Source organism: Antennarius striatus, chromosome 15 (genome assembly GCF_040054535.1).
Source record: "Antennarius striatus isolate MH-2024 chromosome 15, ASM4005453v1, whole genome shotgun sequence".
In the NCBI taxonomy this organism is placed as follows: domain Eukaryota; kingdom Metazoa; phylum Chordata; class Actinopteri; order Lophiiformes; family Antennariidae; genus Antennarius; species Antennarius striatus.
This window is the reverse complement of record NC_090790.1, coordinates 13818638-13843348: the sequence shown is the minus strand read 5'-3', so window position 1 is coordinate 13843348 and position 24711 is coordinate 13818638. Positions and strand designations below refer to the sequence as shown.

General features: G+C 39.9%; 2 protein-coding genes across 5 annotated transcripts in view; one reads left to right on the top strand and one right to left on the bottom strand.

Moving 5' to 3' along the window:
- Nucleotides 1-24711, top strand: part of LOC137608178 (astrotactin-2-like) — a 230328-nt gene that overhangs the window by 159892 nt on the left and 45725 nt on the right. For all 3 annotated transcript variants that reach the window (XM_068334322.1, XM_068334321.1, XM_068334320.1), the window contains 3 exons: nucleotides 16225-16349; nucleotides 17395-17499; nucleotides 17790-17969. In XM_068334322.1, the coding sequence (XP_068190423.1) occupies nucleotides 16225-16349; nucleotides 17395-17499; nucleotides 17790-17969 (410 nt within the window). The remainder of the gene's footprint in view (nucleotides 1-16224; nucleotides 16350-17394; nucleotides 17500-17789; nucleotides 17970-24711) is intronic.
- On the bottom strand, nucleotides 18657-24188 carry trim32 (tripartite motif containing 32). 2 transcript variants are annotated; one of them, XM_068334324.1, is made up of 2 exons: nucleotides 24171-24188; nucleotides 18657-23246 (listed from the first exon to the last, which is right to left on the bottom strand). In XM_068334324.1, exon 2 carries the CDS (start codon nucleotides 23235-23237, stop codon nucleotides 21186-21188), a length of 2052 nt encoding a protein of 683 aa, XP_068190425.1. In that variant the 5' UTR covers nucleotides 23238-23246; nucleotides 24171-24188; the 3' UTR covers nucleotides 18657-21185. The 2 variants fall into 2 exon arrangements, with proteins under 2 accessions (XP_068190425.1, XP_068190424.1); XM_068334323.1 differs by having other exon boundaries at nucleotides 24114-24187.

Genomic DNA, 24711 nt, shown 5'->3' with positions numbered 1-24711 from the left:
AGCTGGCTATGGGTGAAAGGTTGGGTATACACCAGGTAAGACACCAGATAAATTAAACACTAATTATTACATGCAATGTGGAGATGGTTAAAACAAATGAAAAAAACATTAATAAAATAGTGACGATGTTAATGTAAGTGTCAGTAAATTTAGTAAAAGCCTCGGGCATTTTGTTTACAACGGCCTAAGCCAAAGAGAAAGTCTGTTGCTTAGATTTACCATCAGCCACCAATAAATACGAAGTAATTTCAGAACAAGGCAGAGCACTCTCTGAGCTAATTAATGTGTCTGTATTTGAGGTTCCTGTAATATTGCTCATAGTCTTTATAGGCAGAGACGTTAAAAAACAGTCTACCTACAATTTCGACGTGACTGCATTCAGTTGATCTCTTATTGAAAGTTGCCTTTTCCCCTGCTGGATAGCAGGATCTAGTTTGATGACTACTTAGCCTCAGCTTTTCATGCACCCTTTCTTAGGTACTGCTGTGATTCTATCAGGATAAATCAGAGCTACTGTTAGAATGTGTTATTTAAGTTGTGCTGCACTTTTCCTGGGGAGATATTTCTGCAGAACAACTATATTTTCCATTCCACACCTCAATTATCCTTTTATTACACCTGTTCAATTTCCACCTGCCCCTGGAAGCCAGAAAAATTTCCATGCTAATTGTAAGCAGCATTCTCAGATGCATTTATTATTTTCCCTACAGTTAGAGGCACACTTGACTGATTACATGCAGATGACAGGCAAAGTGCACTTCCAGGCTGATGTGCCTCTTTGGATAAATAACACATGTGTCTAGGTGCAGAGTGCATCTGCAACAAAGCACAAAAAGCATTTATGCAAACCAACCAACTGCAGAGTTCAGCAGCCATTCAAGAGAACAGACAAAGGAAGGAGTGGGAAAACCCACCAAACAGAATTCACCCTTAAGCCAAGTATAAAACTAAAAGGAATACATTGTGTGCAATTATTATCTTAGTTGTAGTTGTTGTAGTCGTTTGCTATTGGATGCATTGCAAACATGTTTTCTAATTATGAACTATTGGCTTGATCATTCAAATTTTAGTTAATGCTTTAAAAGTCTGATTTTCATTGTTCTGAGTCAAACCAGACAAGCTTCTGTACAGGATATAATACTTGACTCCCTGAGCCACTAATTAAACATGTGTATTACTGCATGTCATCTCACAAAAACGCCCGCTATGCTCATCAAATCCTCTGTGTCCTGTCAAAACAACAACAGCTCCGCCTCATAAATGATTTCCCTCACTAAGATCTGACTTCATTCTCTGTACATGCGCTGTGTATTTATGGCAATGCTTTTATTGTTTGCATTTCTTGCAACTCCTGTCACACCTTCTTTGATTTTGAGATGCAAATCTGTACACCTTTGTTTCTTTCCACCGTCTGCCGACACCTTCTCTTCCTCACCCCGACATGCTCCCTCGCATCAGCAGCTCAAAGTGAAACATTAGCTCACTGACACAAATGATGTGATTTTTGTCACGGCGTCATGGGGGGTGTTTTATTAGCAGGTATGAGCTAAATTGCATAGATTTTGCTTTAACTTGATCTCACTTTGTTCAGCTTCTAGAAGTGGAAATGGGTAAGGAATTCAGCAAATTGCTATCATGAAATCACTAAATGATACAATTTCATACAAGCCTGCGTCTGTCTGATTAAGTCACATTTACTGCTGTGACTGTTCCCTGCAGTGTTGCCATGCATAATATATGAAAACAGAATTCACCTTGCCGAAAATGTGTATTTAGTTTCCTTGTTTGCTTCTCAAATCTTTCTTTCAGAAAACTGACAGTGAATGTGGTCGAGTTACAAAGTAGCTGTATAGTTTTGTATATTAAAAGTTTGCCTCTCCAGCCTCTCCGTTCCACTTCCAAATGGAAGAGACAATTCTTTCTTTTCTTTTATGATCATATATCTGTGCACATAAACAAGGTTGAGCTTTAATGAGGATGTAATTTAAAAGTATGAGAAATAGCAGGTAGTCAGCATTCAGGAATGACAGGTGATTATAGACACGCACACAAACACACACACCCAGACACACACAACCACACACACACACATACACACATTACACAGACATCTTGAGTCACTGAATGGTATTCTGCAATTTGCACCTGGTTGATAATACAACACAGTGCCACGGTGAATAACATACAGAATTCATTGTGAATTTTAAAAATTGCACATCACTCCGAAAATCCCGGTCAAATCACTCAATTCACCCTTTGGATGCTCTGTTCTGGGTGCTTCTGTTCTCTCTAATATGCTGTAAAAGAGGAAAGCATGGTAGCAAACGGCTGTTAGGGGTTTAGGCAGTGAAGAATGAGACAAGAAAAAACAAGTTCCACCTACTTTGTGAATGTTATGTCGCTTCCTCTGTCACCCTGGTCATGCAAAAAGTTGAAAGAGACCTTTAACAAAAAGCAAAAGATACTGTAAGGGAGAAAACAGACACACTCCTCATCGCAGGCAACCTCTCTGATGAAAAAGACGACATCACAACATGGAAAATCTGTGGAACCAGAAGCCCGCAGGCATAAACTCAGCCTCATTGTCATCTTACTCTGTAATTTTCAGACATGGCGAATACACACAGTAGCTTCTACTGGGTCAGCAGACATTATAAGGCAATTTCTTCCCACATGATTATCCACAAGATAGTGAGCCTGACCCTGGAGGTGAAGGGTTAAGTTGCTCAAAGTTGGTGAGAAGGCCTGTGTTGCTCTTTCTTAAATAAGGAACATGTTTGTTGTTGTTTTTTTTTTAAATTCTCTATTATTGATTATAGCATTTGCCATTCAATTCATTCCTGCGCATGTGTAGGTGTATTGGGTGGACTTCAGTGTGCTTCTGGGTAGTTCAGTTGTAAAATGGTTGGAATTAATACTTGTCAAAGATGGACGCACCAGATATTCAATACTGCATGTGTTAAAGTAATTTTAGCCATAATCATGGGTTAGTGTGGGATTTGGCAGCTGGAGGATTCTGAAATTTTGTAGTAGGAGCAAGACCTCGACAAATTGTGTAATTTAATGTTATGACACTTCTAACTACAACCGTAGAACCGAAAAAATAATGAAATTGTTGTGAAATGTCAGATTCATTTTTTACTCTAGTGTTTGCACATGCATGTGTCTGCTATTATTTACAGCTACACCCACAATTGGGACAGAATATTTGCTCATTCGTCACAGTTGCTGCTTACATTAGTAATTCTACATCGATTAAACCACATATTGTAAAACTTTGAATGTGCTCTGGAGGTTAATAACCCAATGATGTCATCACAGAGTGGAGACAATGCAATTATTGTTAAACTTGCATGCATCACATGTTTGAATATAATCTGCAAGAACGTAAGCCTCTTAATGATGCAGTTATAAATGCACATGCAGCCAATTTCAATGCGAATGACAGCATAGATCATATCTGGGGGTAGCTGGCTTGCAGCCATGTACAAATGTGATCAACAGTATAGAGTTCGGATGCACCCTGAATACAGTCTATCCTTTATCTCTAGTCAAACTCAGAAAAAGCTGTAGATAGCACACTCACTGGTGAAGCCATAAGAAATAAAGCCTATATGTCCGTAATACAGGAATCCTCCAGACTGAAACGTGAATGTAGATCCTCTTGATCAGATGTCGTATATCACCCATAAATCAGATTATCTAACCAACATTCTAAAGTCGTAACCCGACGGTATGGAGACTTTTTGATATGTTGACATTTTTTATTGCACCAGCAGCTCCTTCATCTTTTTGACATGGTAGACACAAGATAAGCAACTTCTGAGAGTATGCAGAGACTTTGGATTTGTGCGCTCAGCCATCTGAGTGGGTTTGTGTTTGCTGGTGTGAGTCGGAGCTCATGCATCCGCGAGCGCGATCGATCTCCAGGCTGGCAAACTCTGCTCAGCATCTCACGTGGAAAGGCAGAGCTTAATAGACCTTAGCTTAATATTAGCTAATGTTATAGAGGATAATACCTGCTCTTTGATTGGAAGAACTAAAAAGAAGAGGAAGAGGGGTGGATTGGTCGAGGCAGCAATAAGGTTGGAGGAGGAAAACAAACAAATATAAAGAGCAAACTGAATCAAGAAACAATGCTGAGCAAGTTGGACAGCAAGAAAAGAGGATGGAGTGTGAGAGAAATACAGAGGAGGGAAAACAGATTGGTTCATGGGGCATATTTAGCATGCTAGGCTGGGAGGCATTAGTCACACGCTACACTCTAAACTCCTTTCACATTTTTATTTATCATCCAATATTTCAATCCGTAATGGATCAAATCAGAAACCACATCATTATTTTCATTGCAAATCTTTGTGCTGCTGTATCTTTACTCAGACAAGTGCTCACCTCATAGTTGTGGGTGGGAGACTCTCAGAAATACTGCCTACATTAATAGTCCCTTGAAGACTCTAGCCATGGAGATAAATTCTGCACTCTTTATTGCCTATTTCTTTTCATGAATATATTTACTATGCGTTGAAGAATTAAAGTGTTACGTCCCCAAATGGTCCAGGGGACAGACGCAGGAACACATAAAGGTTTTTACTGACTTTTAAAGAATGAGGAAAACAAGAGTCAAACTTTATGACCAGGAAATAAATGATTTATAAAGCAGGAGATGCTAAAAGCTTAACAATGGACTTCGTCTCAAGAACAGGAGCAGAAGACAAATGTAAATTCCAAGTATTGGACCAATAATATACAAAAAATATCAGCCTGTAAAGGGAAAGAAAAAGCATATACACCAAACTAGCACAAACGCTGCGGCCATCTGGCCCGCCAGCACCACCCCGTTGGTGATTTCGGCTTGTAAAGTCCAGGTCTTGATTGCCTCAGCAGCAACCCCTCCACAGGAGGCGCGGAGGAAGAACACACACCCAACTGCATTAATAGGGTCGTGACATGAAGAAAAAGAGCTCTGATTAAAGCGTTTGCTGAATCTTTCATTTACGAGGTCATTCTCTCCTCTCTATAGGGTCAGGGGTTAGGCAAAAGAAACGTAAAATATTTACGAACAATGTTGAGCCCGTACCTCAGCAAATAGAATGTCAGCAAGTCTCTACTCACATTATAGTAACTGGTCATGGAATGGTAAAAAAAAACGATAAGGACAAGGCTTTGAAAAGAAACTAAAGTCAACAATATAAACCATGTAGAACTACGAAGTGTCAAAAATGACTCATTTAATCATGCAATTATGAGTTTTAAAGATTTTCCTTCATTAAATGCATCATGTTGGATGTGGAAGCATTACATTCATGTGGCGTATGGTGCAGTATGAGAGACAGAGCCACTGGGGGTCACGGGCCTTTTGATGAGACCACCCAAAGGGAAGGCCTGACATTTTCTGTGGTGACGGGTCTTAGGGCAGCCGTGCCTCAGGAGGCAGAGCAGTCAACCATTTATCAGGAAGTCACTCGCTCCTGTAAGCCTGCCCGAGATACTGAGCCTTTAATTGCACCCATTGGCTGTTCAATCGGTGTGTGAATGTTTGGGAATGGTGTCGGACCTGATGAGCAGGTTGTTGCTGTGTTGTCAGCGCTTTGATTTGTCAGTGGAACTACAGAGACGCTTTATGAGTACAGCCCTGTTGTCCAAAGTGGAATCAGCCGCAATCCTTCTACCATTCTTCAGTAAAGCAACCTCAACAACCCATCAAGGTAAAATACCACATCAGAAATGTCTCTCTTCCATCACAAAAATTTTGGTTGCACATGGTGCAACAAGTTCATTCATTTCACATAGTGGCGTTAACTCATCATTGAAACAAAAGACAATTCTCACTGATCAAAAAGGTACGTTCATCATGTATTCAGATTTTTAAGTTGTTTTTTTGTGTGTGTGTGTGTACAAATCACTCTCTGAAGCCTTCGTCTTAAAAAAGTACCACTTTGAAACTATACTTTGCAATGGCCTGGGGCAAGGACATTCATTTCTGTATTTAATTAGCGAAGCCGGTGATGTTCTTGTGCACTTGTGCTAAGATGATAAAATCACAGCAGTCAATGAATCGATAGTGGGCTGGAGGGGGAAATTTGATGCTTTAACATGGATTTTAAAGCATCAAATCCTCCTCCTCCTCATCTGATATCTCTACCATGCACAGTGCCAGTCCTGCAAAGTGGCTTCAGCTTCCTCTTTAGGAAATCCAGCCATTGGTGATTTGTGTGGTCAGGACTGAATTCTGAATTGGTGTCTAGACATTTACACTACTGATTTATGAACTACTACTTCTACTACCACTACAACAGTGAACCGCAGGGTGGCAGAACTTGTAATTTCGTATCCCCTCTGGATGGCTATCCATTCAAATTCTTCTTCCCCAGCCCTCTTTCCCCATTGCTGTGTTCCACCTGCAGAGATTGTCACCGTATTCTGTAAATTTATCATTAATAAATTATTCATAAATATCAATTTATAAATAAATGGCACCTCCAAGATGTAGTCATTTTCAGCTGGGGGAAGTTTGCCACATTAAGCATTCACCTGCTTTCACCCCTGCAAGGCCACACAAAGGAGCAGGTAATTACCTCCTCTGTGATGAGATTTCTAAAGCCTGTCTCTCAAGATGAGACCACAAAAAACACCCCCCTCCCCTTCAATTAGTCATCACTCTGACAGACAAAATACAACATAATGTAATAACATTTAATGACACATTCTTCTAGCTCATATCATTGTAATTACATTGTAAAATAACGTAATACAACAACTGCCTGTCTGGGTACACTACTTTATGATCAAATACAAAATGATAGTGCCGGAAAGAGATTTTGATGAGTCTCTTGAACGTCCTCGGTGTATCTTTTATATATCAAGACAGCGGAAAATGCACTAGGCCTTGATAGAAAGGGGTCCTCTGTTTGGAAGATGAAATATGTTGGCTTTCATGACAGATGCACACAACCTGTTTGGATACAGTCTGAAGTAGAACCACAAAATAAATGCCTGTGCATCAAGGTTAAAGTGTTGCAGAAGCTGTTTTGCTCTTCTACTCGTGTTCTTTGAAAATCATTGCTCTAAACATGTTAGTCCATATTGGCCATTCTAGCAGCACAAACTTTGTGGAAAAAATAAGGTAAAATAAGTTGTTTATTGTGCCTTTCACTGTCTTTTGAGTTGTATTTTCGTCATGCTAGAAGTCCTCAAAATACTCTCAATTGTTGTGCAGGCGAGGGAGTGACCTCCTGTTTGTCCTCTGTCAGATTCCTGGAAGTGCTGCTCTGCTCTCAGGGTGATGGCATGAGAGTCTTTCAGGAGGAGTTTTTAACAGCTGGTTAGGATTCATCATAGTGCTGTGCTGTCAGTGTGCGAGCGAATAAGAAAGAGAGGGAAATGGAGAGAGCGACATGGAGGATGTATAGGCACAAATGGAGGGGTGTTGAAGAAAGTGGGAAAAGAACAAATGGAATAATACAAAGTAGAAAAAGCAGTAGCTCAGCTCGGTTCAAGAACAAGCGTGCATTCCGTCTCGCTATGAATTAGAGGTTCATATTTATGGTAATGCTTTTGGCTGGAGTTTATTTCAAGCATTCATAAGGAAGGCCAATAGAGGTGCAGAAAAAAAACCCCACTTCTCTTTTGCAGACGCACTACTCAAGGGAATCACATTGAGAATGAGTGGTTGACATTATCAACCTAAAACCAAAGCACAAACTGATTTTTGAAAGTTCTATAAATTTGATTGTACATGAAACATACTTGTCAGGTACCGTATGAACCAATGATCAGACAGCTAATATCCCACTCCCTCCAAATTTGTCAGTCAACTGCCACAAAGTTGGTACGACAGCCTCACCTGACAGCATCACCTCCCAAACCTAATCAATGTTGGCCATGACCAGACCCCACCTCTCCTACTCTCTGTGGAATAATTCATCAACTGAGCTGCAGATCCAACCCTGATTAAAGAACAACACATGGAAAACATTTCTGATTGTTTTATTACCCAACGAATTAGCCTGCTTTTGGATGCTGTCCTTTAATAACTATTTAATCCATCATCTGGGTGGCAGTGCCCTGGGTGCCAGTGGGTGCATTATCTTTGTTACGACTCCCTTAGGGCTCCACTCAAACCAAGCGTTTATTCAAGTAGCAGATATTGCAGCTATTAAACATATTACTTGCAATTAGACCAGCTTCAGATCCGAGCTCTTATGAGGCTTTCAATTTTGCAGACTAACGAATTGCTGGACATTTGTCTGATTGTACATGGGATATTTCCAAACGCAGTTTTTTTTAATGGTAATTAGTGTAAAGTAATAAAATTCTAACAAGAGGAATCCACATCAGGTTATTGTGTGTAGAGAAGATACCAATGAAATTCAGCTTCTTTTTATTGTGTCATTGCTGGGCTGTAGGTGGAAATGTGTGAGACAGATGTTGTCTGTGTGGTAAAGGAAGAATGTACTGACCATTAAAATAATTGAGCCGTTTTGGATGACAGGTAGAATTTTTTTTACAAAGAATTGATAGACAGTAATACCTCTGGATTCAAAGTGTTGTCTATAGTTTGACTGTCCAATGAGCATTTAGTGTGTTGTGCACATTATGGTAAACACAATTTTTCTGCAATACCTTTGTCCTTTTCTTCACACTGCATTTTGTTGGATGCTTCTCTTTCAAGCGCTGTGTAATTATCCCAGTTAGAGATGAATCCAAACAGCATGGCAGCCATACGAATTACAAAGTGTGTCACATCAAATGTCAAATTTCCCAATTGGTTGTTTTCTAGCCCTGTTGTGAATGTGGAAGGAGAGGATTTGAATGAGATCACTGATGCCTCGTCAATCCTCACCATAATACTAAAATTATCTACTTAAAGCTGTGCGGTGGTATATTTCAAAAACCCTTGGAACACCAAGCTAGAACTGTGTATTTTAGATATTTATGTGTCGTTGTTTTTTTAAGGATTACACCTTTGACAAAATATTTTTTTGGTTTCCCCTTCTTACTTTCATATTTTATTTCAAGTTATATATCAAGGTCTTTCAGCAGAAACATTTCTTTTTATATTTATTTTATCAAGCCAGACAGGTCTTATCTCTTTCTATATTTCAGGCAAAAGTATTTTATTCCTCTGTCCTGATCTTCATGCCTCCACTTTGACATCCTCTCATCTTAGCACAAAGTGCTGCAACCCCACTTGTCTTCAGCCTCCATAAATTCTTCAAAATAACCCCACATTACCCAGTGGCTGCTCACACACACACACACACACACACACACACACACACACACACACACACACACACACACACACACACACACACACACACACACACACACACACACACACACACACACACACACACACACACACACACACATTCACACAGTGCAATTTGGCACTGTTTTACCCTACGAAGCTGCCAAGGGCAGAACACTCTCCATCCTCAAGGCCATGACTCAAACCTTTGGTTTGGTGTTCTGCGTTTGCCACACTGTTCATCCCTTCTCTGTAGTTTCTGCCCCATCCTGATTCCTCACAGCTGCCTCATGTTGGAAAGTTTGACCCTCTGGTTGGCCTAGTGGAGTCAAAAATGCAATCAATCTCTTCATCTAACAGATTATAGGAACTGTCCTCTGTATCCAGCTCACTTCTGAACTCCGGCTCAGTCAAATCGGTCTTATCTCAGTCACACAAGTGAACACAAACCTCAACAGCTAGATACGTATTTGCAGTCCTAATGGGATGCTTAATCTAATCTCAGTTAAATGATTCAATGTGACTGCTCAGAGATGAACATTTCCTTTTAGTTAATGCTTTAATTTCGTGTGTTTTTGCTCAAATGTTTTCTAATTTTAATGTGACAAAGATACATTGATCAGAAATTACAGATGCCAATAGGCTTTCCTTTGGCACGGACAAAGAGCGACCTCTAGTGGTGAGGATTATTATGAGGTTTATGATTAAAAAAAATTTTCTTTTTCCGACCGTTCAGGTTGTTATTTATTAATAATTACAGAAACTGCAAACTCTTTGGTTTTACAAAAGGTCACAGTATCACATCATATCCAGTGTGACAAGATGTGGTTCAGCGCCAGATCATTTTACATGAAACTCCAGCACCAGAATTGGAACATTGTAAAACATGAATGAAGCAGAATTTCTTAATATTAAGTGTTGGACACAATCACTTTAAATGTACAAAGACAGTATATTTGATCAAAGAAACTTCACTGATGTAAATATCTGCCTTTCCTGATTTTGATGTCTCCAATGTATTTAAAAGAACAGAAGCTTTTGAAGAGTTCCAAAATTATGGGGCATTCCACTGGTTCGCTAGTAGCAAGTGATGATGTCATTATTGTGTAGGAAAGGGACTTCTTCCAAACGGTCATGTCTTTTATGAAAAACCTGTTACATGTTAGTGTAAAAGAAACTCCTATGTGTACTTCAAAATAATAATAAAAACCCCCCACAACCACTGTTATTCAATTGTTGTTAAACACAGTTTGTATGCAAATGCCATATTAATAAGAGTTTCAGGCTGACATGAATGTTTGACTATGGAAACATATTTGCCCTTTAACAAAAATCCAGAATCTCATTTCTGTTATTGTTAGGTTTTACTGATTATCTATTGTGTCTCATGTGAACCTTGCAACTCAGCTGGCACTTGTTGGCTCTGTAGAGGTCTGGTCTATTATTCCTGCAAGAATATCTGACTTCCAATCTTAATTGCTGCGATACGGTCTAAGAAATACTCAAAACAACAAAGCTTAGCAGCACATTTCATGAAGCGTTATGCACAAATCCAGTTAAATGCCGTTATCTGCAGTAAACTGTTAATTTGGAGGCGAAGAAAAACATGAAAATTGAAATTATCATTCAACCGTCCTCTGTTCATGTTGACCTGAAAAGGTAGCACATGCTCAATTATCCGCTGAGCCAGAACAGAGATGCAGATGACTAGAATATAGCCTTTGTAAGCTTGGCACCGAGGATTCGAATGTATATTCAGTACTCATTTTCTCAGAGGAATTAGAGAGTCTCGCATCCGTCTACAGAGGCAGCTCCTAAATTAGTGGAAAAGAGCATCCTGCATGATTGATAGTCTCCTGAAACTGTTCCTCATTGTTATGGGAGCTGTTCAAACCCAGGAAGTGCAGTCATCTTCTGGAAACATGTGTGCCAACATGATTAATTTTCCAAACAGGTGGGTTGGCTGTCCCTCATTCATTTGTAAAATTTAATTCCCTAATACCACTGTGTGTCTGTCAGACCTATAGAATTAGCTAACAATGACGGTCTACTTGATACCATTTGGCCTCGAAATGATCGGTAATAAACTCCTATAATTTTTAGTTCACAGTTGGTGTTTTGATCTCTAATTAGTAGATGAAACAGCATTTTTAAATGGTTTAAAGGAAAACTTGAATAAATAACAAGATTTATCAGTACAAAACATGGCTAAAAAGGCACCATTGTTATATATTGTGCTCAAGATCAAATTGCTTTCAATACGGATCTGTCATATTTTCAAATGTGTCCGACCAAGAAGATGAGGTTTCCACATGGGTGAAACATCAAAAGAACCGACAACCTCCAACAGTGTTTAGACACGTGATCACTCAAGTTAGAGTCTTGGCAAGAATGACATCAGGTCCTCCCTCAACAAGCTGACTTTCCTCTTTAGTTTAGCATCACCTGTAGCCATATGGTCTTCAGTTGGGTGATCCCCTTGGATGTAAGCTATGCTTTTTGTTTCTTTTTATTATTATTAATCCATGTTTGTGTGACCACCTGAAGAGGCTGTTCATTATTTTGGTGGAAACACGGGTGAACACCTCCTCTTAATTCCCAAAGAGGGACCACCTACCTGGCCTCCAAAGTGTGTTCGACAGAACTCCATCATGCTGCGCTGGAGCTAGAAAGGCCCACATTTGGTTGAAAGGTGCAGTGCAGATATGAATCTATAATAATAGCAAAATAAAACCAAATTATCTGGTGAGCCAAGTAAAATCTGCTTCCAGTCACTTGGCGTCAAAACCCAAAAGGCTTTTTTTTGGACATTTTTAACAACAGGAAATGCATTAAACAAGAATAGTAATTAACAGAGACAACTTAATTATCTTCTCATCTTTTGTCAGTGAAATGGTGAGTGTTCATAAAATATTTCATAGTTGCTTTAAACTCAGATGGACAGACACAACCTTGGAGACACAAGAAGGCAAAAATCATTTTTCTAAATTGACTTGCAGGAATCTCTCATCTGTGTCTTTCACTGGAATGCTTGTGAATAAGACAGAGAGAATGAGGGATGCAGAGGGAAATCCAGTTATATTTACCACTGGGGACAAGGCTGAGCAGCCAGCGAACAGTCGTAACAATCTATAAGAGACATACTGCTGCTAATGTTTGACTGTACATGGGAGACATGGGCTTCAGTTTGTTTGTTTAATAATCAGATGTATCTGTACTGTGTGCGAATTAAAGTAATACACTGAGGACATCCAGAGGCAGAGGTCAGACACAGATTTAATATATGCATGAGAGAGTCTATTTGTATTCATTGTGCCACACATAATTTGTAAAGCTTGTCTTGGAGATTCTTGTTGAGTTTTGCCACTTGTAGAAGAAGGACCATTAGGCCAGGAGGGAGTGTAGAGTAGAGCGCTCTTAATGAACACATGTGGGTACTGAATGATAGATGAGTGGCTGCACAAATTCAGCAGTATGGAATCACATCTGATGTTTTGTTTTTTTAATGTGGTAAGCCCCGTGGAGGAAGGTATAGGTGTGATTCCTTGGTTGGTGAAATATTGTGCACCTGGAAATTGTGTGACTCACATTAGGAGTAGATTGTCATGTATAACGTGTAATCCTGGTTTAAATATGAAAATAATAAAATCATACAAAATAATACATTTAAAAAGTAAGCTATGAGTAGTAATGACTTTCAGCCTCATTATAGGCTATGGACTCACAGCTCTGACCTGAGCTGTTTTTAAAAAGAGAAGCAGGGAAACTCCTCAGACCTGCTCAGGTGAATCCCTGTAAATATTGTCTCATCAAACAGGTAGTGGAGGTTTATTTGTATAAGGACTTGCTCTTTATGTATGTATCTATATATTGTGAGTAGTAGTAGGAGTAGTGGTAGTAGGAATCATAATGCTGGTAGTATTAGTAGTGATAGTGGTAGTAATAGTAACAGTTGTAGCAACTGTTGTATTAGTAGCAGTGGTATATTATTTTTATTAATCGTAGTAGTACAGCAGTAGTAGCTGTAGTTGTAGTAGTATTAGTAGTAGTAGAAGCAACGGTTGTAGTATTTGTAGCAGTATTAGCAGCGTTAGTAGTAGTAATAGTATTAGCAGTGGTTGTCGTAATAGCAGTAGTGGTCTTAGTAGTAATAATAGTAATGGTAGTAGTAGTACTACTAGTAGTAGCAGTAGTGTTAGTAGTAGTAGTATTAGTAGTTTTATGTATCATTACTTTCTCTTCCATTACATTAAAATGTGTCCATCAGTTGAAACATGTTGTTAATGAGGAAGGACCTGTGACACAGTCAGCTGATGTTTCTCCCCCGGGTTAATTAATTTAACTTCTAATTTCATAGAGCATATCATAAATCTTACCGGGTTGGCAAATTCATGCTGATATCTGGTGTAGTGCACAATATTACTCTCAGCATATGTTTTCCTTATGAGGGATTTGCACAAGAGTAATTAATGATAATAATAAATCACGACGACTCGGTTTAAGTTCCAGGAAGCAACAGTGTCGGGCCGGTACACCCGCTATTCCTCTTGCCAGGTCTGCTCCTCATTACATTTAATCTCGTTAGGCCGATTCAATCTTGTCAGTTTAGCAAATGTCATTTTGTCGCTTAAAGGTGAGATAAGTTAATCATGGCCGGCTAACAGCTAAACCATAATGTTATTTGTGTAAGAGGAAAATGATCATTCTTGAAGGATGAGCAAGTGGCTCATCTTGTTAACCATGCTGGCGCGTTTGGTCGGTCCTGTCACAGATAAAGGTCTCCTCCTCTAATGAGCTGTCAGCAGAATAGATGCCTCCAGCTCCCTTCCTGCCAAACATACACATACATGGACACACGTGTGAACACAAACAATTGCAGGACCACAACATTTTACACTTCTGTTTGATGCTCCTTTTTGTTTTCCTTCAACAGTAGAGGATGTGGGAAAAGGTTAAGGACAGTTAGCTGTTTTGTGTTCACCCAGGGAAGACCAGTCTTCACACTATTTTTTTATCCTCCAAATAGAATCAGCTTTGAGGTTTCTGAGCAACTCTGCAGTGAATTGCAGATACGTCCCTCTCCACCCGAATGTATCTTTAAACCTAGAATGTGAAAGCATGCTGTGAGCAAGGTAGCAGAGTGTCAAGGACGGTCTGCATCTGTGCATGAAAATCCATAAAGCTTCATATCACTTTGGTCCACACACCCCCAAATGTTCTCTAGGCTTCAGCGTGAAGCTGGTTGATTTAATTTAGCAATCAATATGGGTATTTTTTTTCTGAGCACCTAAGCCACTTTAATCTTTTTACAGCACCTCCTCTTTTCCTCATTCCTCTCATCATCTACCCATGACTCCAACCTTTCACCCTTGCATTCTAACGCCGAAGCCGCGATTGCATCTAACAGGCTTTTGTGGTTAGAGGAAGCAACAAGAGAGATGGAGTGAGAGAAATAGGATGAAAAATTGATATCAAGAAGAGTGAATCACCCCCACACCTCCCACTCCCCTCCGGTCTCTATGGCACAAAGTCTGTGCTCTGAGACTTGGTCCCATAAAAGTGGATTATGGGAATTGCTGCTGCTTGCCATGCCCTCAGAATGCAGCAAGACAACTCATCTTTTTTGACAGGAAATGAACTGCAGCTTCTTTGGTTCCAGCAGATGGCCTGCAAAGGAAAGAATGCTGAATGTACTTTATGTACTTGTAGAATTGCTATTGTTTGTCCTGCAAGTGATTTCTCCATTGTGATATGATATCCCATGGAGGTGCAAATAGGTAGAGAGAGCTACAAATAAATAGAATTCATGTCTGGATCTAATTTTCTATGCAAGCTATGTTCTAAAACACTGTATGTGGCTGTTTCTCTTCCACCTTTCTCTCCTGCAGCACATCCTTCTCTCATTATAACACTATTGTAGAGATGGGCTCTAGTAGAGAGAGACATTGCAGGGGTTCCTATCCATGGCTACAGCTCTTTGTTCTGCTCCCACAGTGGGTACATACAGACTTGGGTGTTTTCACCTTGTTCCCATGTCAACTAAACCCTTTAAGTCTGTCACTCGTAAAAAAAGAATGAATCACCGTCCCGGTGGGCAGGAGTCATAAGCAACAGATGACCCGAGCATCTGCAGTCTCCCCAATGTGAAGAAGAGCCACATCATCATCATAGAAAGAAAAAAACAACCTCCAGACAGAATGAAAACGTGTTCCTGTGGATGTTGCACTGGAACACGTTGGGATGATGGCTTTTTACTGTGAGCTGTGCTACAGCTGTTTTCTTAGAGTTGTGTAGCTTCATCGCTCACTGTTAAATGTGACCTTTAGAAAAAGCAGTAGTAGTGTCACTCTAGGTTAGATCCTTCGCAGCACAGTTACTAAACTAACCGCATCATAGATACATCATAGTTATTCTACCTGTTAGCATGACATGTTAAGTACCAGAATCTGTACTGTTGAAATATAATTTTTTATAGTCACTCAAGCACTCCCTTCTTACTTCTCCGTAGTACATTTTTATTCCATGAAGGACTTTTTACAAATGCTTACTGCTTTTCTCGTAATAAAAATCATAATGATGATGACAATGACAATGGTAATGATAATGGTTATGTAATGATGACAATAACTACAGCTGCTAATACTACTACTGACATTATTAATAATAATACAGTAATAACAATAGGGTATTGCAGTGGGTAGCGATGTCACGTCACAGCAAGAAGGTTCAGGGTTCTAGTCCTTTCTGCTACAGTATATGTGAAATGATTAATACATAATTTTGATCTATTGAAAAATAGTTATTGTTACAAAGGCTTTTACCAGAATGGCTTTTAACATGTGGACAAAACAGAGTAATATGAAACACACCCTGATCACCATGAAAACTCACTGCTCAACATGTCTCTTTATATCACCCTAAAGCATTCTCGCTCCTCCTTTCTCCTCCATCTCCTTTCCCCCCTCCCTCAGAGACAACAACTTCATTAAGGATTTCCCTCAGCTAGCGGATGGTCTCATGGTCATTCCCTTACCGGTAGAAGAACAGTGTCGGGGGGTTTTGTCAGAGCCCCTTCCCAACTTGAAACTCCTTACAGGTGAGAACGAGGCGTGGTGTTGGGAGACTTTTGGTTCATTGCATTTTGATCTCCAATTCATTTTTATATAGCTGTTATTGGAATTAATTCAGAACTGACTGCAGCCCTTGTAACTTTAAAGAATTACAAAAATAAAAAGAGTTCACGAAACAACTGGGAATTCCCAGCCTTGAGTCTACATGGTGGTGACTCAGCTATTAAAATCCATACCCTGACTAAAATCAATCAATTAAAAAAAGCAATAGTAAATCATCAAAATATTTTACAAAATATTATGTATATATACATCCTTACACAACTACGCTCATACTGGGCCTTGCAAACTTGAAAACTTGACCTCCAGTTGAACCCTTTTATCCTTTCGTAGACAGTTCCACCCAATCTCATGAGAGACTCTCTCTGACACCTCTGATCCCTAATTCCCTCCATTAGCTAAACTGGTATTTAGTCCACATTGACTAAGAGTTTTGCTTGGGTTTAGCTATGACCAGTTCTGTGCGTATACACACACACACACACACACACACACACACACACACACACACACACACACACACACACACACACACACACACACACACACACACACACACACACACACACACACACACAGAGAGAGAGACTTATTTACAACATACATAAATGTTTCTGGTGAAAAATGCTTTCTGGGGTACAGGATCGAGGTTCTTGTGGGGGGGGTTGTTTTTTCCCTCCTGCCTCACTTCTGAGGCTTCAGTCCTGAAGTGCTGTGAAAGTTTGGTAATTGAATTGCAGAGAAAAACCAAATTGCTCCCACTTCTAACGTCAGCAACCCAATTAGAGTTCAAGTCTAACTTTATATTTGTCATTGATCTTGGAGCAGCTGGGATATGGGCTGTGATATTAAATGATACTAAGGCAATAATAGATAGTCTGAACAAATTGTTCAATAAAATGAGTGATTTTATTATGTAGGCATTCATTTTGAATCTTGGATGCTTGCTCTTTCTTAAACATTGTTTTTCCCATATCTTTCTTGATTCATGGTCTTTTCCTTCTTTCTTAGGCAATGCTCAGTTCAGTGAGGCAGTGGGTTACCCTATGGTTCAGCAGTGGAGAGTGCGCAGCAACCTGTACAAAGTGAAACTCAGCTCCATCACCTTATCCACAGGTCAGTGTCTGAGTTTTCTAAAAGCACCATACACATACCGTAATGAACATCTGATCAATCCCCCAGGGAACAATTAAGTTGCTTTTGCAGTCTCTTACCAGCCTGAACAGCTTTGATGTGCAATCTACATTTTGTCTTTCTATCTGTGCTTTTGTGCATGTCAGTGCCCTTGAATTTGACAATAATTGTACTTGTATGCATAAAAACATTCACAAATCCAAAGTCAATAACCCATCTTCTCTACCCCCTGCATACAAATTCACCTCTCTTCCATATATGTTGGACTCCAGGCTTTTCTAAGGTGCTGAAGACTCTGTCAGCAGAGAGCTTGCGTGAGGAGTTGCTAGCGTTTCTCCAGCAGTATGGCAGCCACTATGTGTCCGAGGCCCTGTATGGATCTGAGCTCAGCTGCAGCATCTACTTCCCCAGCAAGAAGACCCAGCAGCAGCTCTGGCTGCAGTATCAGAAAGGTGAGTGTGCTGACTGCTGGGGGGGGGGGACAAAAGGTGAAAAGAAGGAAGGAAATAAGAGAGGGAGGGAGGACAGGGAAGGATGGAGGGAGGAAGGAAGGGGAGGGATGAAGGAAGGGAGGGACAAAGGAAGGAAAAAAAGAAGGGAGAGAGGGAAGGGAAAATGGTGAAGACAGGAATGGAGATACCATTCTCACATACAGGTATATGTACTGTACATATAGGTGTGATTAGACCCCTTTCAAATATAACAGCAAACCACCTTTAAATCAAAGCAGCCTTGTGTAAGCGACAGAAAGTACAGCAGGATTTATTGTTGTTTACCAGGTGTGTGTGTGTGTGTGTGGGGGGGGTTGTTTGCTATAAACTAAACTGGGTTATGTTTAATGATTTCACCCCTCCTTAATTCGCCTCCTGGTAAGCTGCGTGAATTGAATTAAACAGCAGTGTGACCTCATAGCACCTCAACAGTATCTCAGCCACACTGTTCTTTTATAGTGGTACTTTTTAATCCTGTTTATCCATCATCCAAAAAAAAAACTTGTTTGGTTGGCAGCCTGGTTCCATTTCGATACTAATACATAGATGTTCGCTTTGTAGGGAAGGGAAAACACATCAACAGCTCTTTACATAATAGGGGAGACATATAAATAAAGACAAAGACCAAGGACAGTAACATTGTTTCATAAATTTATTGCACTAAGATAATCAATATAAACTTGAATTTGATCAGACGTCTAAAATATGTTCAATACATTAGGAAAATCAGAACCTGTGAAAATGAAACATTTTAAAGACTAGTTTTGTTCACGGAATCAATGTTATTGTGATCCATTTGTGAGAAGTGGTTAAATCTGAAAATAAAAGTTCTCACCAGTGACAAACTAAAGCATGTGAAACCAACACGACGAAACTGGAGTTTTCTAATGTAGGTACTTTTTGGAAGATGAATACTTCTTTTGACCATTTTAATAATAGAATCACCTAAAAAAGTCACATTTGACATCAAGGTTCACAGAGTTCAGACTGAAGGTACATCACAATTCCATATTTGAAAATTTCCCATTTGAATTAATAGTCAACCACCTTTTGACAAATTTCTGGAATTTCAAAGCCCAAAGAAGTAATCCAGTGTCAGTCATCAAAATAACATTAACTGGTTGACGGCTGAAAGTGTTAGCTGCAGCTCTAGCTTGCAGAAACACATTGATAAATGGTTACCAAAATTGACCGACTGCTGATCCTGAGAGAAACTGTCATCACGACAGTCTGATCGCTTCATTGGACGCTGCGATGCTTTTATTAAAACACATTTCCTCTCCTTGGATCTCAGTGTTTCCTTTTGTGAGGGACAAAGATACAAAGGCAAACGTTCAAGTGAGGAAAATTTAAATTCATGAGAACTACGATGTTGCCAAATGAACAAATCGTGTTGAACATGAACAAGAATATGACTGTGGCAGACTTGACATAAAATTAAAATTCTCTTCTATCCACTGTTTGCTTATAACCATTAGAAACATACAGCATACAAGTATGATTCTCAGATTAGCTGTTTACTGAGAATCCAGATGCAGAATTGTGGTATGTTTGTGTAACCTGAACTGGAAGATGCATACTGTATAGCAGGTATGTTCTCCATTTAAAAAAAATTCATGACAGAATATGTTAACATACTGATCCGTATAATTAGGCCACTAAACATTTTGCTTAAAGGTCTTTTTATTTTACCTGAAAGCATCATCTTTGTTTCCTGTGGAAATTTTTTTTGTGTAGTTATCAAAATAATAAATACTTACAGACATGAAAGAATGCAATATTCTCGAGCACTCGAGAAAAAAAAATTGTAGTGTCAAATTCAAAAGAAAACCTCAGGGAGATGTAGCGACAAAGAACCAACATCCTGCTGTAACAAAGCAGTTTGGAGTCAATAACCTGACACTCTGAACACCATCATCACTATGGTAACGTAGTTAAACAAACACATGCTCAGCATAAATCTTGTGAAATAAATATGTCTGAACAAATATGTGTCAATATTATTCAAGGTGTAGACATTTTGTTCTATTACATATAATTTATTTGGAGTGCTGGCAATATACTGTACACTACTGGCTATAATTTAAGTGCAACAAAAAGTATGCATAGATGATTGTATTAATCAGAAAACTAGGAGCTAAGGTGAGCCCACTGGTACAAGAACTCAAAGCCAATTCTCATATTACAGATTAGACAAAAAAAACATGATGTAGAGGCATAGAATTGTAGTGCCATGCAGAACATTAAGTGTGACTGTGCCTGGGAGGTTAGCAGATTAAATGAAAGAACACACTGTAAGAACATAACCAACAGTTGGTTATCAGCATCACTGGCATTATTATTGAGTTGGTCTACTAGTTAAATATCAGTAATCCAAAATTTTATTGAATAACCATAACCTATGTTTAAAAAAAAAAGAAGAGATAGTGTTTTTCTGCTATTAGAAGCCTGCATGAAAGATTTTTCTTGACCATATCAGGGGGAAAAATGGAAACCCTCAGGAACAAGACAAACTATATATCAGCAGTTTGCTTTCTTGCAGGCAACTTCATATTGTACTTTTTTTTTTTAACCTCAAACCAGGTGCAATTCACTAAATGCTGATACACAGATGTTTTTTTCAAAGTATCTTGCTGCTTTAAACTTCAAAACTGCCAGCTGCATTTAGCAAAATCAGTGTCGGTCTGTGCTTCTAAAACCTAAAACTGGGGAAAAAATGTTAGGTCAACAATAAAGTGCTACGTGGGCCAAAAACAATTTTTTTCAGTTCATATGTAAATACATGTTTATTTTCAGCATTTCTTTCTGTTTTTCTTTTGCAAAGCTGAGTCATATCTGGAAAAACCATGCATCCCACAGAATTATATTGAACAGTAAATAAAGCAGACAATAATACAGGAGGGAAAACTATCTGTACCTGTGCCTGCATTAGCTTTCACATCACACCTCTTTCCTTAGATTTCATGTGCTGGTTTTCTTTGATGCACAAATTTCTAATAGTCCTGTGATCAATAAAAAACATTATGGCCCTTAAAACAGACCAATCCAAACAGAACGTCCATTTAATGACAAGCTAGATTGAGAAATTTTTAGACAGAAGCCACAGTGACAGATAAAAGTGGATTTCAACTGCATTTAACACCGACAAATATATTAAAAGTGAACTGGAGTGTTCCTCTAGGAGATGGAAGAGTGCCTCCTTTGGGTGTATGTGTAGACCTTGACACAGTGGTCCCAACAGTCCAACACTAACAGTTGTCCTTTCTGATTGGTGGCCACTCCTACAGGGCAGGTCAGGCCTTCCCGGACTAGAATTTTAAATCCACCTTCTTTGGGAAACTGGAGAATTTCTTTCCTGCCACTATCTGTTACCAGCAGATCCCCATTAGCGTCCACACACATGCCAGTGATACATCGGAAATCCTCCGTCTCTGAGAAGAAGTGGCTGAGCTGCTTGCCTAGCTGTCCTTCTGTGTCTACAGAGCCGATTGAGAAGCCACCCTCAAGGTGTGGTTCATTGTGGCGTTTCTCAAAGTTCAGGGCCAGACCCTGGGTGAAATAGACTGTTCCCGATGCGTCACATGTTACGAACTTTGGCCTTACAGCTGAACACAGTCGACTATAGCTGACCACGCCCGCATTGCGGTCCACTGCTAGACACCACAGCTTACCACCTTCCACATCTGACACCACAAACTGACCTGATGGCATTGCAGTTATGCCCCAGGGCTTAATCAGCTGGTTCTTATGACAAGCCACACAGTGCCCATCCATAGTGTATATTTTTACTGAATTATCATAGTTATCAGTGACCCCAATCAAGCCTTGAGGAGTGACAGCGATGGAAAGTGGTATTAGATTGGGCAGGTCAGCTCCAAGAAAGCTCAGGACAAAGTTGTCAATGCTACTGGCGTTGCGGCGGATTTCACGCTGGAAGCCTTTACGATTAAAGATCTGGATCCGGTAGTTCCCACGGTCTGCTACCAAGACCTCACCTTGCGACGTCACACAAATGCCGACAGGTAAACTGAACATGCCATGTAGAGTTCCCTTACATCCCATCTTCTTCACAAACTGGCAGACGGGCAGACCGGAGGCCCTTGCCTCAGCTCCTCCAGGTGACACCTCACCTGCATCCATGGACTTTGACTTAAAGCTACCAGGTGAACCGCATCTTGCCTCTTCTACAGCTGCAACCATGTCAATGTCTCTGCAAAGATCCACTGGGGCCCCTGTTGTACCGCCCATAGCCCCCACTGCTTCATCAACACAGTCTACATCACCCCCAAGTGCAATCTCCAACTCATCTTCTGTACTGACAGTGTATGTATTTGTGGTCACGTGGCCCACCTCTAGAGGTTTGGTGTGCTTTGTTTTGACCATCTCTGGCTCTTGTAGCTTAAACATGGACGGCAAACTTATCCTCAAATCAAGCTCCTCATCGTCTGTGCCTCCACCGTCGTCCTTTAGCAAAGCTATATCACTCTGCCTCACCAGCATTGTCAGATAATCACAGCGAGAAACCACTTGGACTTCTGCAATGTTGAGGAAATATGTCTGCTCCTCTAGGACTTGTCCATTCAGCTTTTCCACTTCTGCCATGGAAGTTGTGAATGTCCTTCGTGACCTACTAAGCTCCTCTTGGAGACGCAGCTCAGCTCTACCATAGTCCTGCTGCACGGCCTGGTATTTAAGTCTCAAGGACTTATTAATATTTTCAATAGCTGTCTTTTTCTTCTGAATATCATCCATGACGTGACGCAGAGCGCTCAGCTTGCCACCCAGTTCTTTGCGACGCTTTTCTGCTGCCTCCTTTATCGGTTGGACAGAGTGGCCTTCATGCAGGTGGCCCTCCGCTTTACAGAGCTCACAGAGGATTGTGGCACAGTCATGGCAGTAGTGTCGTGGTAGACGGTTGCAGCAGGATGTGCACATTAAGGCAGCAGCGGCAGCACTACAGGAAGTAGTGCAATCAATAATCTTGAGCACAGTGAGATTATCAGCCAACTGTGAGATACTGCTCATGCGGGAGACCTTGCTACAGAAGGGGCAGCGTACACCATTGATAGTATTGGCTAACAGCTTCTCCAGACACTGCCGGCACACTGTGTGGCCACACTGCAGGAGTTTGGGTCTCATTTGATCCTGGTTGTAGGTCTCCAGGCAGATGGGGCATTCAAGAACCTCTCTCATTAGATCTGGGTCCAGAGGGGGAAATGCTGTGGCCATTATGGTAATCTTGTGAGAACATAGAGAGAAAAAAAGAAGAAATTATGTTTTCTACATTTACTCATTTAGTAAGAAAAGTTTATATAGTGAGTGCATTACTATGAGTTTGTCATTATTCCTAATAAGGAAGCAACTATCATATTTATTATCATATTAAAGTATCATATTGAGTATTAAATTATATGGATGCGGTAGTATTTTAAGCATAACAAGACTAAAGTTTCAAAATTGGACCAATACCTCATGCACGATGTGGCAATACATGACGTCGTCCTACAAATACACCATATTATTGGGCCAATTTGCTGCCAAGTTACTTTTCTAGTTAGTTACTAGGGGAACAGTAATTAACATAACAAGCTAACTCTTCGCTTCACGTTAGCGACAACTGCATATCTGTTGAAGAAAATATTCAGTTAGCTAACTTTGGTTTACCGAATGCTACACTAACAGTTGTTATGACTGACTAATAAACGTTGCTAAAAAGTCAAATGAGCTAACACGAATAAGTGATAGAGATATATGTTTAGCTAGTTGGCCATCGGTTATGAATAAGTAAGAAGTAGGACAGCTCATCGCAATAATTGTTTGCAAGCTAGCTGGTGTATATGTAACAAAAAGCGACATGCTGCTCTGATCATGTGTAGAAACACACTGATATTTAGTCCAACATAAACGCGTTACACTGAAAACTCCTTAATTTTTTTCCGAGTAAACCGAAGGCCTCCAGACAAAACATGAACGATACCCCCGTGAAACAACGCGACAATGTCGTTAAACATGACAGAGGGTCGGTCTGATGAACGGGCATTCCTAGAAAAATGTGCGGTTCAGCATATTTCCCTTTTTTCTTATATTTCTGCTTTAAAACTTTACCTTATCTTCAGTATTAGCTGACAGGAAATACAGTGGCTGTAATGGGGGCGTACTCACTCGCTACTACTGCAGCTGGTAGTCTGGCAGACTGCGGTGTTGACGACTTCACGTACGGAGAGTACGGGTGTGACGTCACACGCACGGCTCAGAGGCCGACGGCTGTTTTGATTGGCTGCAGTGGCAAGGGCACGGCAAGGATTTATGGAAGCTGTGCGTTATACTGTACACTGTACAGTATTAATTTATTTTTCAACATTAATACAGCGTTTCAATATCAATACGTTTTACAGTATTACTCGTGTTTTCACGTGTTTTGGCAAAGAGAAAAGGTCAAATTTTATTAACTTACAACATTTTCATTCATTTACAATGAAATCGGCCATTTTTCAGAGAAAACAATATTTCTTTAATAAATCATTTACAATGGAGTAATATGAAATGTAGCTCCTTTTGTGGGACAATAAAGGGTTATATTATCTTATACGACGTTCCTGTTGTTCATAATCATTGTTTTTCTTTTAAAAATAGCTGAATATACAAAAAAAAATGGAAGAAGTTGAGGTACGCACGATCACAGGAACATTATTGAAATAATAAA

What these genes read in the sequence shown, in the direction of transcription:
- trim32 (XM_068334324.1), bottom strand. Translation starts at nt 23,237, where the DNA reads ATGGCCACAGCATTTCCCCCTCTGGACCCAGATCTAATGAGAGAGGTT.